Source organism: Hippoglossus stenolepis, chromosome 22 (assembly GCF_022539355.2).
Source record: "Hippoglossus stenolepis isolate QCI-W04-F060 chromosome 22, HSTE1.2, whole genome shotgun sequence".
NCBI classification, from domain to species: Eukaryota; Metazoa; Chordata; class Actinopteri; order Pleuronectiformes; family Pleuronectidae; genus Hippoglossus; species Hippoglossus stenolepis.
In genome coordinates, this window is record NC_061504.1 from 11,767,683 (window position 1) to 11,786,196 (window position 18,514).

General features: G+C 44.3%; 1 protein-coding gene across 1 annotated transcript in view; it reads right to left on the reverse strand.

Moving 5' to 3' along the window:
* plxna4 (plexin A4) overlaps window positions 1-18,514 on the reverse strand; it is a 215,328-nt gene that overhangs the window by 9,434 nt on the left and 187,380 nt on the right. The window contains exons 22-28 of the mRNA XM_035147688.2: window positions 17,281-17,549; window positions 12,817-12,883; window positions 11,967-12,113; window positions 10,808-10,967; window positions 7,349-7,452; window positions 5,225-5,324; window positions 2,742-2,932 (exon numbers count right to left, since the gene is read on the reverse strand). Coding sequence (XP_035003579.1) covers window positions 2,742-2,932; window positions 5,225-5,324; window positions 7,349-7,452; window positions 10,808-10,967; window positions 11,967-12,113; window positions 12,817-12,883; window positions 17,281-17,549 — 1,038 coding nt within the window. The remainder of the gene's footprint in view (window positions 1-2,741; window positions 2,933-5,224; window positions 5,325-7,348; window positions 7,453-10,807; window positions 10,968-11,966; window positions 12,114-12,816; window positions 12,884-17,280; window positions 17,550-18,514) is intronic.

Genomic DNA, 18,514 nt, shown 5'->3' on the forward strand with positions numbered 1-18,514 from the left:
TGTGGCAGATGAGGTGTGTACAGGCACCGGCAAATAAAAATCCAATTTGGGCCGGAGCAGGTGACCGGATGAGGGAATAGAGAGAGGGAGCAGAGAATCCTGTTAGTCCGACAATAACGGCTTTAATTCTAATGTGGCCCACATTCCTGACAGCTTATCCTTCTCCTATGAAGATGGAATCACATATCTCTACATCAAGCCCACGTGTTCCAAATGACAGGAAGCGTTAGCTGCCGAGAGAAGACCTGACATTTTGTGTGTGCCTGCATAAATGTGTGGGTAGACACTAAAACCTGTGTGTGTGTCCACAAGTGTTAAGACTGTGACATTTTATGTCATCCTCCATCTCAAGGGGGGACGTCTGCATCAACGCTGTCATCATCACAGGGTTCTCTTGTTCCCCAGCTGGAGCTCAAACTGCCGACACCCCCCTCTCCACGACCGTCAACCCTGTCATTAGACCACACTCTAAACAATGTGTCATGTGGATGTTGTGATGCCGGCTGCCTCCACATTCAAATGAGGGGAAAGCAAACAATCAGAGCGTCTGTGATGGCGCCGAGACGGAGATGAAGAAGGAGAAAATGCGTCCGGGTCGAGACGGACGCTCGCTTGAGTGTACAAGTGAGGGGAGAAAATGCAATCTCTGCCCGTGCCCCTTCACTCTCCACGCACATGAACACAGCCCGGACCCACACTCAGTCAGAGTGACGCTGATGGAGCTAATATGAGCGACGTCAGCTGCATTGCCAGGGAGAGGTATTTATTGGCATGGTGAAAGCCAAATGCAGTCAATTACACTGCCTGTCTGCCCGGTGATTTCTCACCATGAGAGATGGCCAGCCAAGATAAACCGGTTATTTCACAAAAACAATCCATCTGGAAGTATGATGTGCTGTCTCCCATCAGCAGCCACCTTCCTGCACTCTGCAATGGGATAATACAGGGGGAACGGAGCTAAGAGGGGATGTGCAGGTGTGTAGGTGGGTGGAGGGCTAACCGCTAACATGTCAGGACCACTCCCCCTCCCACCTCTTACTCTACAGGCCTCTGCCTGGTTATTAGTTTCTTCCACATGTTTCTTGTCCTGTTATCTCTCTTGTTCTGTTGTTGGCACCGTCTCAATTATCGGCTTTAATTCATCCCTTGATTTTGCTCATCTACTCACATCTGCACCGTCATTAGTTCTCTGAAGTATGAACAGAGGGAAGCGTTCAGCTGTCTGATGGTTACATTGTCCGTTTAGCCGCTGATGGATACTAGATTTCACAGGAGTCGTGACTCAATCTGAATTTGAGCACTAAGGACTTGGACCTGGACTCAGACTCTAAAATTGACTGTTAAATATAAAAACTACTGGATGGATTACCAGGAACTTGTTTTTTTACATTTTCATTATCATTACCTGGGAAATAAATCATAAATCTTGCATAAAAATCAAGCATATTTAGAGGACTGATATCTTTTAGTCTCACAATTTGGTGCAGCTTGATTGAATTAAAGTGGACTGTTGGTGCGTTTGGTTTAATTATAGCCTATACATATATATTACCAAACTATATTGACAGCTTTAGTAATACTATAAAATGATTCATTACCATGTAAGGACAGGGATGTGTCTTCACCAGCCTCTTCGCCTAAAGAGACTCCCTGAATCGTACACTTTGCTTTCACAGATTTCCACCCAGACTCGGATTTGAACTCGCACACTGGGAACTCAAGACTCGAGTCAGACTCAATGTTTAGTGACTCTAACTCTGACTACAACATCGCCTGGACCGTACAAACTGATTAATGATGTTTGTCAACGTGTGGCATATGAGTTTCCTGTGGTCTGCTGATCAGCGCAAGTCGTTCAGCCTCTTCTGTCTATGCCTCTTTAGTGTGTGTCTGTGTGTGTTTGTGTAGAAGTCACTCAGTCCTGCCACTTTGGAGCTGAGCTGATGTTCTGCATGTGAACGTCCAAACAAAGACGGACACTGGATCAAAAAAACAAGCGGAAAATGTTGGTGGATGAAAAGTTACAGGCGGAACTTCCTCAGATCGTGGCCTCCCTCTTTCTTCCTGCCTGAGCGTCTGTGTGTGTGCGTCTGATAGAGCCGATGTCTTGATGTGAAAAGAAGAAGGTGCTTTTGGAGTGGATTGGAAATTAGCATTCAGCTGTTGGATCAAAGTCACATTTCCCTCCGAACCAAATTAACTGTTTTTTTCCCTTTTTCTTCCCGGGGGCCATTGTTGGAAGACACATTCAAAAGAGCCTCATTTTATAACCATTTCTATTTTTGCCTGATCTTTTTTTTTTTTTTTCATTACAGAAACACCTACACTAGCTTCATGGGACTTTTCGTCTTTAGCCTTTTTTTTTATATTCGGCTGCATCAACGCAAAAGTAATAGAAAGAGAAAACAAACAGAAGCGTCTATTTTCTCTCTCTCACCTCAGGGAATAGAAGAATACATCTGAATAATATTTTCCACGGAGATGACTCACCCAATGTAATCATGAATATTTAAATAAAGTTGTGAGTCATGGTAAAGCGGTGAAGGTTACAGTGACTTTTTAGCCTTTCACCTTGTGAACTACGACAAAAATATACAATTTCCCGTGTAGAGTCGTTAAAAATAGAACTGCTGGGACAGATATAATCATTTTTGCTGTGAAACCATCTGCCGTACAAAACCTTGAGCCACTGCCGCGGCCTAAACAAATCATTTAAAGATTTCCTGTCGCTGGTTGCTCACCTTGGTCGCCAGCAGTCGTGTCAGGTAGATCTCAGACACCATCTTGCTGCCGCGGTCGCCCTCCTTCTGGTCTCCGTGCTCGTGGTTCTTCACCAGGTGCCAAACCTTGACGCCGCTCTCCAGGTCGGGAGTGATCATGGGCGTGCGGGAGCGCAGGCTGTCGGGGCTTCCAGTGTACTTGATCATGTTCTCTGTGGAAGAACAACGTGCGTTACATCCTGTGGTAGGACGGATAGAATAGTATGGATGCTGAACATAAATCATTTGAATTTTGTTGGTTTTTCATGCCTGTGTCAGCAAAAGAAAATAATCACAGCAGAGACACAAGAAGAAATCAAAAGCAAACAAACAATCAGAATAAGACAGAAGGAAAAATACTATAAATATATTGTAGATAGTGGCTTCAAATAAAAAATAAATACTGAGAATACAAGGCTGAAGGAGGCATGGAAAGCCATAACCTGCGTGTTAGCACAAGAACACTTTTTTTCACTTCCAATTTACACGTCCGCGAGATTGGACATGAAACTTTCAGAAAGCGTGCATGGTTAATTTTTTATGGCTTCTTCTCCGAGGGAAAAGACGCAGCATCGCCGGGCTGACACAAAATCGAACGGGTGTCTGATGAAATGAAATATGTATGGCCGGCCCTGTTGACCGCAGTGGCGATGACATTTCCAAACACGCAGCTCAATGAATGTTTACATAGCGTGAAAAAAATTGATCAGCGGGCGGAGAGTTGGAGAGAAGGAGAGAGAAAAATAAATAAAATAAACGTGACAGAAATCAATGTGTTCAGAGAGGAAAGCTGCAGGAGTGTGAGGAGGAGAGAGCTGGAGACATCACATGCAGACTGTGTGTGTGTGTGTGTGTGTGTGTGTGTCTGTGTGTGTATCGACCGCTCCAATTTGATTACAGTATGATCAACTGAAAATGCCCGTCTCTCCTTTAGGGCACTTTAGGGGGTTTGTTGTAAGACCTGTGTCAAGTATTCTCTACAGTGCCGTCAATTGGGCATTACTTTTATTTTTTCACAGACGCAGGACCACTGTGACACTAATTGCCCTGCAGTTAACGCTCTGTGGGCACAGGAGCATGTGAGGTGGGTCTTTTTTTTTTTTTTAGCGAGAGCATTGATTTATTTATTCCAAGAAGTTGGAGAGTCGAGCGTCATGAATACACGAGAGAGAGATTTCTGCTCCGCTCGCAGGAGGTGTTCTTTTCTTTTCTTTTTTCTCTGTGTGGTTTTTGATGGAAACATTACATCAGAGATCAAACGCAGAGGTTTCTACTTTCACTCTCTGACTCAACAGTTACAGTGTTTGTTTTAATCTTTGTACTCCTTCCACAACTTTCTGTCCCGCCCCGCTCTCCCTCCGCCTGCCTGGGCGGCTGTATTAAATTCAGCCTCGTCTCTCTCTCTCTCTCTGCTGTTTGGCCATTGTGCTCAGGGAGAGTTCAAAGTCGCTCAAGTACCACACCAGTTGTGAAGTGGCTCACACTTGCGTTTGAAGTCAATCCCTTACAAAGAAAAAAAAGGGAAAAATGCTGGAGATATTTCTGGCATCCTCCCTCCCTTTCCTGTTGCTCCGCTCACCTTGTCCTATCTGGTCTCATTTGGAGCCAGAGAGGTGCGATCGTATGGAGATGAGGCGATGCTAATAACGTGGAGCCACATTTGATGTGTCTGAAGTGTTTGTGGGAAGTGAGGCCGGCCCTTTGATCAGCGACTAACTCGATGGTTTCTGGGGTTCAAGGAGACGTGGGGCAGACGGACAGGCGGATAAAACACTGGGCACGTCGAAGGATGAGGCGACGCTGTTCGGAGTCTGAAGAGGCCAGAGCCACAACAAGAAGGAGTCCATTTGGTCTCTTGTTATGTTTCAGAAATCCTTTCAACTATTCTAAATTGTGTCTGTTGTTATACAGCTTCTTAGGGATACTCATCACTTTCAGATGGAAGCATCATCTGCTGCAGAATCAGTCTCTTTCTACCTGTGTTTTTCTACTTTCTATTTTTATTGTTAAGATGGTAATTTGGTTGACATGAATGATTCTTTAAATGAAAATTATGATTTACCTTATTCTATTTATTATATATATTTTATATCTTTTTTATCTTATCTTAATCTTCTTTTATTGTATTTTTCATTCATTTTTAACATCCTATGTTTTATCAGTCACCTGAATAGAATTTGATTTGTTTGAAAGGTGCATATGAATAAAGTTTGATTGATTGATTGATTAAAGGGAACATTTTGGATGACCTGATACCTTTTGTTAAATGACATAAATGTAAATCACTGACTTAAACCCTGTGTACTTGACAAGAGGTCCAGTTAAATGTTTAATATTAACATGAAAACAGTATTGAACTATGTTATGAGTGGATAAACATGTAGTTTCTAGCAGTGTGCCTGATCTTTGTTGTGTTAAAGTGGATGATGCAGATACAGTAGAAACTTAAATTTGCAGAAACTCACCATATTTACTTGCAGAGGTTCGAGAAACAGTGGAGTTGTTGACTGAATTGTAGGCAGTAACTTGCTTGGGAACCAGGGCCATTATTGCAGTATCAGTTACCTGAAAAACAGAAAAACATTTATATTATGCAAATACCTGTTAAAAAAAAATCATCAGAGCCAGAGCAGGCTTCTGCAGAGATTTAGGGTTTTTTCACTTGAGCAAATTTCTTACACAACCAATCAAAAAAGCCATAGATCATTCTGTTGGTGTCATTTTCTATATTTCCCTCCATCTGTTCTATTCTCATGTTGCGAGGCAGAGCAATAAAACGCAGAATATCTTATTACCCTTATGTGCTCTACTTAGCCCACACATACATATGATGACTGACAGGGGAGGGAGAGCTCAGCACAGAGTCCTACAGGCCTGTGTGAGAGGAGGCGTCCCACAGTCTCTATGCAATAATACCTTTCCTCTAGGGCTGGGTGTGGGCGTGTGCATGAGCGTGTGTGTGTGTATGAAGGTGTAAGGAATCCAGCAGTGTGTGTCCGTGTTGGTCTATGTGTAAATAAGTGTGTCTAAATGAGCGAATGAGTCAATTGTGCACTCCCTCCCCACTCAGTCCAACAGGATTCAATTAACACAAGTGGGAGGTTGTCTAGCACCCCCCCTGCCCGACACAAACACAAACACACACACACACACACACACACACACACACAGCGTACCCCTGTTCTGCATAATCTGGCTACCCGTTCTGCAGGGTTAATTGAAGTGATCTCTATCGTAGTGAGGGTGGATGGGACAGGGAATCAGGACCAGGGGCTTTTTGTTCCTGTGAGTGTGCATGTGTGTAAGCAGGGACCTTATTAAGATCATATCATGATTTCATCCACTCACTCAATCTGCTCCTTATGCATAATATGTTTATATCATTGTAGGCAGGGGGCCCCACAGGGCAGATCTCGTTACTCCTCTGTGGGGAGGCCCCCAGACCCTCCAGTGCCCTTAAGCATTCTCCCTGATCACTGCTCTTATATGCTGAATAGATATAAAACGAGCAAATCACAATGGGACTTAATGCAATGAGAAAAGGAGGAGTGGCATTTGTGGGAAATAACATTTGCAGGAGCGAATTTAGGCAGAACGAGGAGGAACAGAGAAATATCTCATTATGAGATCCGATATGACAAATGCCACCTTTCTGCTTGTAGCTACGACGTGAACAAGAAATCCAACTTTTCTCAGTTTCTGATGCAAAGGCAGAGTGAGTGTGTGACTGGGTTTAACGAGTGGCAGATAAGATTACTTTTATAAAGGAAAGCACGCGACTCTATTCAGTGATTCTGGTCACTCATATTATTATACAGATGCCCTTGATTGAAGCCTGGATGAGATACGCTGTCCCCCTCTCGTCCCCGGCTCCTGACAAATTTGGAGTGGATGTGAGCTCTTTCTTTTCTCTTTTCTTTTTCTTTGCTCTGTCAAAGATAAGGCGTCCTCATTCCCCGTCCTGAAAAAAAAATGAATTAACTTCTGTCTTCATTATCTTATCTCCGACTCCAATCAGCTCCCTAATCCATTCCTCCAGCGTGGCGTACTCCGAGCCTGTTGACACTTGCTGCCGCTGACATTTAATTTAGGCGCCGTGCGCACGGCACTATGAGGGGACAGTGGCTGCTTGCTTAGCTGCAGGACTTATTAACACCGTGTTGACAAAGCCGGCTTGTTTTACCCGACCAGACTCGTCCTGGTTGGCTGAATGGACAGTCGCTACTCAGGACACACAAAGCACCTGCCGATTTGTGTTTGTCTGCATTAAAGCATTTGTGTGTATTTAATGGATGAGACCTATTTTGTGCATATCTGTTAATACGTGTGTTTATTTAGATCTGTCCTTGTCGTATTAACTCTACAAACGTTGTGTGTGCACGTATATGGTGCTTTCACATGTCTTTGACCCAAGAAAGACGACGACACTTGACGGCATCAGATTTTATCTCAAGCCCTCTCCACAAGTAAGGGAGACATATAAATTGATTTAGCCCCTACTTTACAGGAATTGATGATAAAAAAGATGTTTAATACTGAAGTTGAGGTTTAACTTGTCCACATTTTAAAATATACAGTCACAGACGTACCTGATAATGGGCCAACATGTTCAGTCTCTTCCAGTCTCCTTCAATCTTCGTGGTGACATCCTCGTCCTGCAGGATAATACGCTGGCCCCTCCCCTGGCGCCATTCTGCCGAGAGACAGGAACAAAATAATCAAAATGGTCAGAATATTTCTCCCATATTCATGCGACAAGATTTCATTTTCATTTGCTTCCGCCCCTTCTCTGTGCATCTGTCATATCTGAAAATCGTGCCATCTTTGGCGTTCAGACGTGGCTTTGGGGAAGAAATAATGGATTTTGGTGGTTGTCCTAAACAGTTGGTTACAAATCCTAAGGATATGACAATATGTGAAATTATTTAGTAAGTGTTAGATTAAAGAAATGAACAATATCAACACCAGAAAGAAAAAATAACAGAAGAGAGCATCACTCTTTTCTTATCAGTCTGCAAGAAAACCAGTTGCCACGATCTCCATCACCATCTATTGAGGTCATTCGTCTCAGAAGATTCATTTTCACAGTCATGAAAAACCTTAAAAGAGGGTTCAAATCTTCGGGGTTGGAGGAAAATAGAAAAAGCTAAACGATGTAAAACGATGAGAGAAACACATGAGACGCAGTAGCAAGAGGTGAGTTAAATTAACACCCACCCTCGTCTGTTCTAGAACGAAGCTGCCCCTCTTTGCTCCTTTCAATCGCTTTCCCTGCTGCGATCAATGGCTGCGATTACGGCTGTGTGCTCAGGGCTTGTGCACTTCATTTCTACAACTGCTGAGTCTTTTCGCTCTGCTCTGAAGATGTGTTGGTCCCTGTTCTCCTCTTGTCAAACCCCCGACCACTGCTGTAAGCCCCCCACTGGCTGCTCTTATTGTTATTGCTGGGAGCTTTCATAGAAACAGACCAGACACAGATCCAATACTTCATGGAGGAACTGCAAAGCTACCAAACGCTGTAGATCACCAGATTTCACAGTGTCTTTCATTTAAACAAAAGGACGACATATGACCCTACAGCCACATTGCATATACACTACATACAATATACACCAGGTCTCCCACAGCTGTGCAACCTCAGCTCAACATATACCTAAAGCTTTGAAAGAAACCTCTCACAACAGCCCAGCAACATTAACATAAGTGAAAAAGGAAAAGCCATCTCAAAAAACAAACAAGCACACGATTCCTCCTTTCCTTTTGTGGGCTTTATGAATACGTTATTGTGCCTGCGCTCCTTGTTTTGTTTCCCACTTGCGTCAGCCACTGTCATATCCCATCCTGATCACAAACAGGAAAACAAAGCAGCAATCACTGTGGTGTATGATGAGGCCCGTCTTTGGAGACTTGACCAGAATTGTGTTCGCATCTGAAAAATCTGCGGGAAATAAAGATCCTCCTGTTGTTTTTGTCTATACAGTTCATCTTTCCATAAAGATGCAAATGAGGCGGCGTCTCCAGTTGAAACTCGGCAAACAGATGAATGCGGAGAGAGAGAAAGGAATAAATAAAAGAATAAACTTGGTGTGAAAGCAGAGCAGGCTGAGATTAGTCTGAATCCCAAATCCGGTGGTCTCTGCTCAGCGGGAGGAGGAGAGCAAGGCTGAGTGTGTGTGTGTGTGTGTGTGGATTCTAACACAACGCAGGAGATAAGGGCATTGAGTGTATGGAAGTCCATGGTAAAGAGAAAGGCTGAAGGTGACTGTTGTACTCCATAGAGACTTGTGCATGACACACGTTTGACACACACACACACACACACACACACACACACACACACACACACACACACACACACACACACACACACACACACACACACACACACACACACACACACACACACACACACACACACACACACACCCCGCTGCTTTGTTCTCAGGCCCTATCTCCTCCGGGGCCCTGCAGAGGACTGTGATTTGCAGCGGAGGGGAATTAAAAACAATACCTGGGTAACAACACTCTTGGCCAATCTGTCTCGAGACAGGCCTCCACAATCCCATTATCCTTATCAGCCATTGCAATCAGTCTGTGTACTCATGTGTGTGGGGGGGGGGGTGATCATACCAGCCCCTTATATTACACAGAGCATCTTAAAAAAGACCGAAAGTGTCTTAACAGATAAATAAAACAACAGTCTTGTTTCTGATGAAGAATTATTGTCGACAAGACCAAGAGATGCAGTCTGTTCATGGACTCATGATTAAGAGAGAACTTAAATACTGTAAATATGGCACCGGAAAGAATCTTTAATTCCAGGCACATGTTCTCTTTGCTCAGCGTCTCTCTCGTACTCATAATCACACACATACAGAGTGAGTGGCCAGACGGCTCTGACGATTCCAAGTTCCCTCTTGTAATAAACCAATAATAGAACAACACATCCTGCCCAAAGGGGGCCGTAAAACAACTTGATCCAGGAGTGTCGTCAAAAGGCTAAACCAATTCCTTCACTTACCTATCACAGCCAGATTCCCTATGGTACGCACTCAGCCCAGCGCAGATCTGAAGCTGGTTATAAATATGCTATTCTGAACACACAACGGGGGTTTGGAAAATCCATCTGACAATATTAAACCATAAAAAGCATGGCACGGTGAGGAGTCAGCCTGTAGGTATTGGCAGACAAACAATCATGGATAACACTGTTATGCTCACTTTCATGCATGTCTGTACATGGACTCACACACACACACACACACACACACACACACACACACACACACACACACACACACACACACACACACACACACACACACACACACACACACACACAAAAGGTGTGCAAACCACTTTATTACTAGATTTCTTGCAGAGAAGATATATTAATGCCCCATGCTCCTAACAGGGGGCCCTTGAAGTTAATTTATTAGAAATACAATTACACAACCCAGAGAAAACTAAAGAAAGAAAGAAAAGAAAGAAAGAGTTTTTCTTAAGGGGAGATCACTGAGCGTCTGGATTGATCAGCTGATCAATCATCTGACTCAGACGCGAGTCGATCGATAGGAAGTTTTTGGAGGGGAGAGACCAGACTCAGATATCTGAGCCAACAGAGGCAGGAAGTCGAGTCTCCTGAGGTGGAGAAGAAAGCAACCTCTCTGTGTCTAAAGAGACGTGGACTTTTTAAGAAGAGCCTGGTGGGGTGGGGAAGCCTTTGTAGAAATCAATGGGTGTCTAAGTTCAGCCTGGAACACTGACTGGGTAGAAATGTTTTGACACTGGACAGTACAAACTACAGGAGTGAAACTGTAAAATAAAACTCTTCAACAGCCAGTGATAAACTGAATGCAGAATTATCCCCTGGCACAAGTGCTCACTTATCCTATGAACAGTCTATGATGCAGAGTGAAGCTAGAAAACTTTGTGTTAATTCTACCTGGTTTATCTGCAATGAAGATTTTATTGTCTGAACTGGTGTTATTTTTTCATACATTGCATGTCAGGTATTTTGACACAATATTCAAAGTGTAGGTTCGTACCCAGGTCCATGTCGGAGGCTTTTAGGCGGTGTGAGTGTGGCACGTTCTTGTAGATGGCGTCCAGGATCTTCTCCTTCACCTGACTGATGGTGTCACAGTTCAGCGCCTTCACCTGGATCTCTGGACTCTTCTCATTCTCTGGATGGATGCAGTTCACCACCTGTAGCAGAAACACAACTGAGAGGAGGAACTAGCTGCCAGCTTTACTTCTTTCTGGTTACCTATAGGTAAGATTTCAGAAAAGACACATTTTTTCCCAGGTTGATCTGCAAAGGATAAATGTTGCTGTATCTAATGCCTGTTTAATCTCATAGAGGTTTGTGTGTTTTATATTCTTTAAGCTGATTGTACTGCTCCTGCTTGTCAAAGAGCCTGTGAGAGAATCGCAGCAGCAGAAAAGATGGTTCACGGGGGAAATTTCTCTTTCCTCAGAGCTTGGAAAAGACTGCAGCGTGCCACCTGAATTGATGAGCAGCCAAACAGCTCATTATAATATTATTATCATATTCATCAGTTCCGTCAGTGCTGCCTTCTGGTGTTGGTGGAAATAGCTGATTTACAAAATGAGCACAAATACACATTATGAATGAGAGGGTAAATGAGTTGTCTTCTATGTTCGCAACTTCCCAAATACGTAGACCTACAGTGGAGCGTCTCTTTAAATATTTAAGTGTAGTCACTTGTCTGTATTGGGAGTAACATTTCCAGGATGTTTTTATCTATCACTGTTTAAATTGGACATGTAAATCAATACTCCCAGAAAGTAGAGGTCAAACAGATGTGACCCTAGAAAAGAAAGAAGGAAGAAGTACAGTTTCTCCAATGGAAGGAGAACAGCAACAGACAGACTTGTGGAATAAACGACAGGTTCCAGAGGGAGAGAGAATCGTCGTCTCAGACACACACACACATGCATAATCTCTTTCCTTCCACCTCATCGCTAAACTCCGCTCTTTTCCTTGACAGCTCCGGTTTCAACAGGATGCGAGGTTGCCACTCCGGTGCCCCCTGCGTGTCAAGCGCGACAACGACAACTTTATGTCGCGTTGCACATCTCATGACCGACAACCCATAACCACCCTTTCTCTCCTCTTGTCCCTGAAAGCATATTAAGTGTCCCCTTTGAGCCCCGGGACCCCCAGGCAGGTGAACTCTTTACCAGCGTCTTGTAGTCAATCTGCTGTCTGATGAGCTTGTCCTCGCTGAGCGAGTAGCGTGCTTCTCCCGTGATGGAGTCAATGGGGCCTTTTTCCATCTGCTGCTTGATGGCACAAAAGAGGGAGAAGAGAGGCTCGCCTGCACACTCCTGCGAAGAGATGTGAAGAGATGGGAGGGAGTGAGGAAACTTTGAAGCCATTTCTGCTCTCGACTCCCTGACACCATCGTTTAATAATGTCTGAGGAAATGTCTACACACAATGATGATGTTCCTTTTTGTAATGTTCAAAGTCGCTGAGCCAGACGTATAAACATCATGTCACAAACTCCATTGTTCCCTGAAATTAAAGAATACCTTAACACTTAAATATATATACCTTAGTGAAGTGAAGCTCGGGTTTGGGAAAGGATTGATGGATTATCATTGAAAATGCCATAAGATAGACTCTGCTTTTGTCAGGAGAGGAGATTGTTTATGTTTTTATTCTCCCCCCTGCTGCAGTAAAGAATGAGTGGAGCTGGAGATGTGACATTTTGTTGACTCAAGGTAAGAGGAGTGTTAATTAATTCAATGAATACTGGTGTCTTATGAAGTAACAGGAACTTCTCATGGACAAGTTGGCAAAGATGCCTCCTTAATATAACTAAACTATAATTAGACTATAATTAATTATGTAGCAGATTATTTTAATTCAGAGTAGGAGACTTTTATATTCAATCACTTCACAAATTAGAGAATCTTCATCAACAGCATCATTGACTTGCAGTGAAGATCACAGTGATTTTCATCTGTGAAAATTATAAACTTGACTGAGGCTTGAACTGAAAAACCAAAACTCGCTGAGATGTCACCTTAAGAAACTTGTAGAGGAGGAAGGTAAACCAGTTGGTCAGCATTTTCTCTGCCACAGACTCGGTCCTGCAAACAGACAGACAGACACAAAGCAAATAATGAACATATGATCCCCCACACTCTCATTACCATCATAAATATTCAACATTATCATCAAATATTCTGCTAAAAATGATGATCGCTGCTAATGAATAGGCTTTCGTTACACAAACATAATTGCAAAGACATGAATTGAGAGAGCCCCTGCACATGCTATATGATGGCCTTTCAGACAATCTCTCAGCTGGCTTTTATGCTCAGGCACGCCAAGGGCAGCTCGCCTACGGTGGCGGGGATTTTAATATGAGCCAAAGCAATTAAAAGCCTTTATTTGATCCCCGTGGATTGATGTCGTTAGGGGCTGGAGCGGCTCTGTAATAACACTGGCCTCATTATTAAGCGCTCCCTCGCCTATTCACTGGACTAACACTCGATCCGTGCACAATGGAAAGTGAATGAATACATCTCCCTCTCTTTCTCCGCCTGGCTTCCATGCTCCACTGGTGTGGCAAAATGGTGTGTATCTTCGTGTGTGTGTGTGTGTGTGTGTGTGTGTGTGTGTGTGTGTGTATTGACCTGGGCCAACAGTGTGAATGATCCCGTGTGAATGACTAATATGCATACATAATAACAACAGCAGTGGTGGCGAGAGGAAAAAGAGGAGAGGCGAGGATCGGATATCCTTTGACAGCAACCTTCCTGGCCAGCAGCAGGGGTGTGTGGGTAATCTGTCAGAACACCTCAAACACACACACCCGCACAACCCTCCCTCTGCTTTCAATGAGCCACTACCATAGGCATCAATATTTCAGGATTAGTGTCCATTGTGCCCGTGTGTGTCTGTGTGGTTGTGTGTGTGTGTATGCATAGGCTTTGTCCAGAGTGTTTTCGGCTGCCACCTGCAGCCCTCCCACCCCTCACTATTCAGACAGCCTCTTTAAGGGCTCCATACTGAGGCGTTATGTCTGCTGTGCCAGTGGGCTGGCCTGGCACCCCCTGCCTACATTGGCACAACACCTGGGTGGGATTAGCTTCCTGCCTCGCACTGTTGCAGCACTTTTATTCCGCCGTCCCCCCCCCGCCACCACCACCACTCTTCCTCTGTCCACAGATCCCAGGGTCAACAAGGTCACTTTTCATCTATTCTTTCATGTGTCCTTGCTGTCGCTCTCTCTCCCTCTGGCTGCACCATTCTGGATCCCGTAATCACACACACGTCCAAATCCTCTCAATTTCTACAAATGTAGCCCATCTATCAAAGGGAAGAAAGGAGTGTGGAGAAGGGAGGTGATGAGGAAGGAAGGAAGGAGGGGAGGGCGATGAAGAAAGGAACATGAACAAATGGTTGACTGAGTCTGGATTTCCCCTTCTCTTCTTTTTAAACGTTCCACTAGATAGTGTTGTTGTGCATGTTTTTTAATAACTGGACAAGTGTGAGGCTGTTTTATGGCTAGCGTGCGAAATGCCCAAATTAATCCCACTGTGTATGTGTTCAGAAATTACCATGTGTGCTGACTAGTGTTTAGTGTGTGTGTGTGTGTGCTTCTTGCAGTAGGTGCCAGCCCTGCAGTAATAAGAAGTCTTGGCACAGCCCCACCAGTTTGCTTATGCTCACTCTCAATCAGAGCACGGAGGGAACGAGGGTAAAAATGGCGCTGCGGTGCAGATCTAACATTCGTTAAAGCACTGAAATGTGCTGTGTTATTGAACAGAGGTAAATGTGGCGTGTTGGCACGGTCACGCTTGGTTGACAGTCACAGGGGCAGTGGGAACCTGAGAGGGAACCTGGCCAGAGGTAAAGTTAATGAGAATAAAAGTGTGTTTCATCACACATTTAAAATTGATGTTGGCTATAACATAACTTTGTGAATATAAAATGAGGTCTAAAGACATTTCCAAGAGAAAAAGCCACAACCAACTGAAGTAATCCTGCTTCTCTCCAAATACAAACATCTTTTTCTCAGTAGTTAAACAAGCTGTGTGATGATTGAGTCCACGCTGGAGCCAAAGCACGGCTGCGATCAACACGAGAACATATTCTGCTCTCATCTTTTGACCGATATCCAAACTGCAGCCAAACTAAATTTAAGGCTCCGGGAAAAGGCTGTGTCGCTCTGCATGATGGGAGGAGAGCTGGCGGTGAGGGATGGAGGAATGGAGCAGGGAAAGGAGGAGAATTCAGCGAGGAATGTGACAGATGGTTGTGGAAGGCTCTCGTTAGTTAGCTTGCCTGGTGGTTGTGCTTCAGCACAGGTTGAGATGGGACAGATGGAAGGATGTGTGTCTGTGCGCGGAGCGAGAGGAAGCACGCACGCACGCACGCACGCACACGCACACAGAGATTTCTTGGAAGAGGAGGCAGTGGGTAGCCAGAGACACCCTGCTCACGCACTCTAAGCATTGATTTAGCAATCAAGAAAACAGGGGAGGTGGAAGAGGAGGGGAGGAAGAGCTGGAAATATAGATTGAGGGAACAAAAAGAGAAAGAGAGAAATAAGACAGCGACAGTGTGACACAAGCAGCACAAGTGTCGAGTGGAGAGTGAGTGTGGAGATGCATGGAGAGAAACTTGCACTCAAACTGAGCAAACATGGTGAGAGAAGGATGGAAAGAAAGAGAAGAAGAGAGGGAGGCCATCTTTCCAAGACTAGATTAAGCTTCGTCTTCACAACCTCCCTCTGGTTTATCTTGAGCTATTTTCGGCTGCTATCCAAGGACACGCCAGTCAGCCCACCCTATGGGGTTGTGTAGCCCGCGCACACTGCCTCATCGCATCTGAAATGCATGCTGGGACGTTGAAAGACTAATAAGCGCATCAGAGGAGGACGAATGAGCAGAAGACAGTCGGATCTGTGCCCGTCACAATCGCGCGTAAGACAAATGGACAATCAAAGTGAGCACGCACTCTTTAACATGCGCTCTGTGTCTAATGCTAAGTGACTGTGATGGCGTTGTTGCCAGGTTTTCTTTCTCCGTCTCTCGAGATGCCAAGAAAGTGACAGAAGAAGAGAAGGAATGTGGAAAAGAAGCTGTATTTGGGCTGTGTTTAAAGTGGCTGTCGTCCGTCTTTGCAGCAGTTTGACTATTTCATTGAGAATTTCATCCCTGGTTAAAAAAGTCTGCAGAATGTCAGAAGGAGCCGATGTAAGAACAGAAAAACACGAGATCCTCCGCAGGATTCACCACAAGCAAGTGGGACTGTTGAGGATGTTTCTATCACACAACTAATATCTTAAAAGAGAGAGAAATAGAGAGAGACTCTTTTTGGTGATAAGGGCCGATGGTTGTGTCGATGTCCGAACCCAATTCTGTGGACATCCTCCAGAGTTCATGTCTGATGCCGCCATGTTCGAGTGGATTAGCTCTCGTCACTAGTTGACACAACAACAAGTGTCTCCATTGTCCTTGACTACTTCTCCCCGTCTGTGCTCTGTGTGCCATCTCTTATGTTGTATCTTCCGCCAGGATCAGCGATCCCGCCATTGTTTCGTGGCTGCTCCATGCTCAGTGAACTCTGGCTGCATTAATCATGCCTCCTGCCCAGACAGCATTAATCTCTCTCTGCATCAACAAGCAGAGAATAAACAGGTTTTCATGAGGTGAATTTGTGCACTCTCTTCTGGACGCTCTGACAAACAGCATTCATCTCAGTATCCTCTGCTTTTGTGTGTGTCTTCACTGGCAGATCTGTTTTTGGGGTTTTCTGCTTCTAGCCGGAGGGAGAATGTGAATTTTAATTGGAATGAGACGGAGCAATTAATTTGTGACATGCTTGTCAAATCATCTGGGGGTGTCAGGACTTGACTGACAACCCCCCTGCAACACAACATAACAGTGCATGGATGTATAGACACACCACACACATTTACAGCTGCTGTGAGCACGGCATTTGACTCAAGTAACTATAATCATCACATTTACCAAACACTGCGGGCAGGGAGCATAATCACATGTGCTGCATGCAAGTGCATGGCATTAAGGCTCTGGCTGCAAATCCAAGGGAGGATTGTGATTGTGCCAGAGTGCAAGGTTTTCCCCTTTCACTCTCTTTTCCCCTTTTTTCAAAACTGAGTATTTTTTTTCCTCTTGAGCTATTTGTAATTGGATTCACTGCTAATTAATCCTAATTATTTTGCTAACGATGTGCATGGCAAGGGTCTCTGGCGTCTCGGAAACAGAGCCAGCGAGTCAAGGTCACATGGGTTAATCCAAACATGTCACAGACGCTTGACTTAACCAGCAGAAACCTTTTATATCCACTGCAAAACCTTCCTGAAGTAGATAAAGATAAACAGAAGGGGCTTAGGACGGCTCCTTCTTTAGGAGATGCAGCAAAGCAACTACGTCAGAATCTGTCACCACAGCTGTTTGTGAGACGGTGACGGGAGTTAAACTCTGTGTGACCTTTTGAAACTCCTTCCTACCTGCGGAGCAGCAGCTTGGGGTGGTTCTTGCTCTCAAGGTTGCGGTCTATGAGGTCAGACAGGAGGTGCTTCAGGACATCGGTGGCATACTCCAACTTGCTCTGCAGCACTGTCATGATAAGTGAGGCCACGTTGCCTCGGTCCCTCATGGAGAAGCCACGCTGGGCCTCCAGTGTGCGGATAAAACACAGCAGGAAGACCTTGTTGTTAATGAGCTGGCCGAAGAGCTTCAGTCCCTTCTCCACTTGCTCTTGGCGGTAGCCAGGCACCTACGAGGAAACAGCAGGAATGTTCACTTGACTGAAACACATTAGAAATAACAAGGAGTGAAAGTGCAGATTCTGTGTGGCACATTCAGAGATAACGCACTGATCTAATTAGTCACGACTTCATTTGAATGTAATATCCGCTCTCTGCCTCCATAGCTCATTAAATGCTTTAATTTATTTATGATACAATACCATCAAGATATTTGTGTAGACAAAGTATCACATTACTGTATAATCTGTAAATATCCAGATCAGGTTTTTAGATATATTATCAAACTTAAACATGTGAAAACCTGTATAAACAGTTAAATTATCTGTGTCTGTACATAAGGATGGAAAGTGGTGAGAAATAGAGAGAAAGAAAAATATGAGTCTGTGCAGATGAGGAGTTTAAGATCTTCCAGCCTTTGTTATATCTAAAAGTTGAGAATAAACACAGGAAAAAACACAAAGGGGATGTTTATTACTTTGATGGCACGATGTGTTCCACATTGATACAAGTTGAAAGAGAGAGCAGAGATGTGAATTTCCCTCGTCTGAGCCCAGATTGTCCCTGCACCATTTATAATAGTCACTCCCTGCACATGCTTTTCTTCCTTTTTAAAAAAAATATAGCAGCACCTATGGAGATTATGTTTTGTTTTGTCTTTTTTTAATCTGTCAGGAGCACTCATGCTAAAACAGCATCCCTGTGCACCCAATGCAGCTGTCAACCAGCATATGTTTTGTCCTTTTAGCCTTCCTGGAGGAACCCCTTGTCATCTGCCGGGAGCTATTGTTAAGTTGCAAGTCTAATTTCATACCAGTTGACAGGATGTGTGCAGTGTTTGTGTGGGCACGTGTGTTTTTAGCACTTGCCTTTTTTTGTGCATGTGCATTATGTGAGCGTGTGAATGGAAGCAGAAATAGAAATGTGGGGAATGTGGGAACGCTGACATTACAGTACATGTGCAGGTTTTCACCCT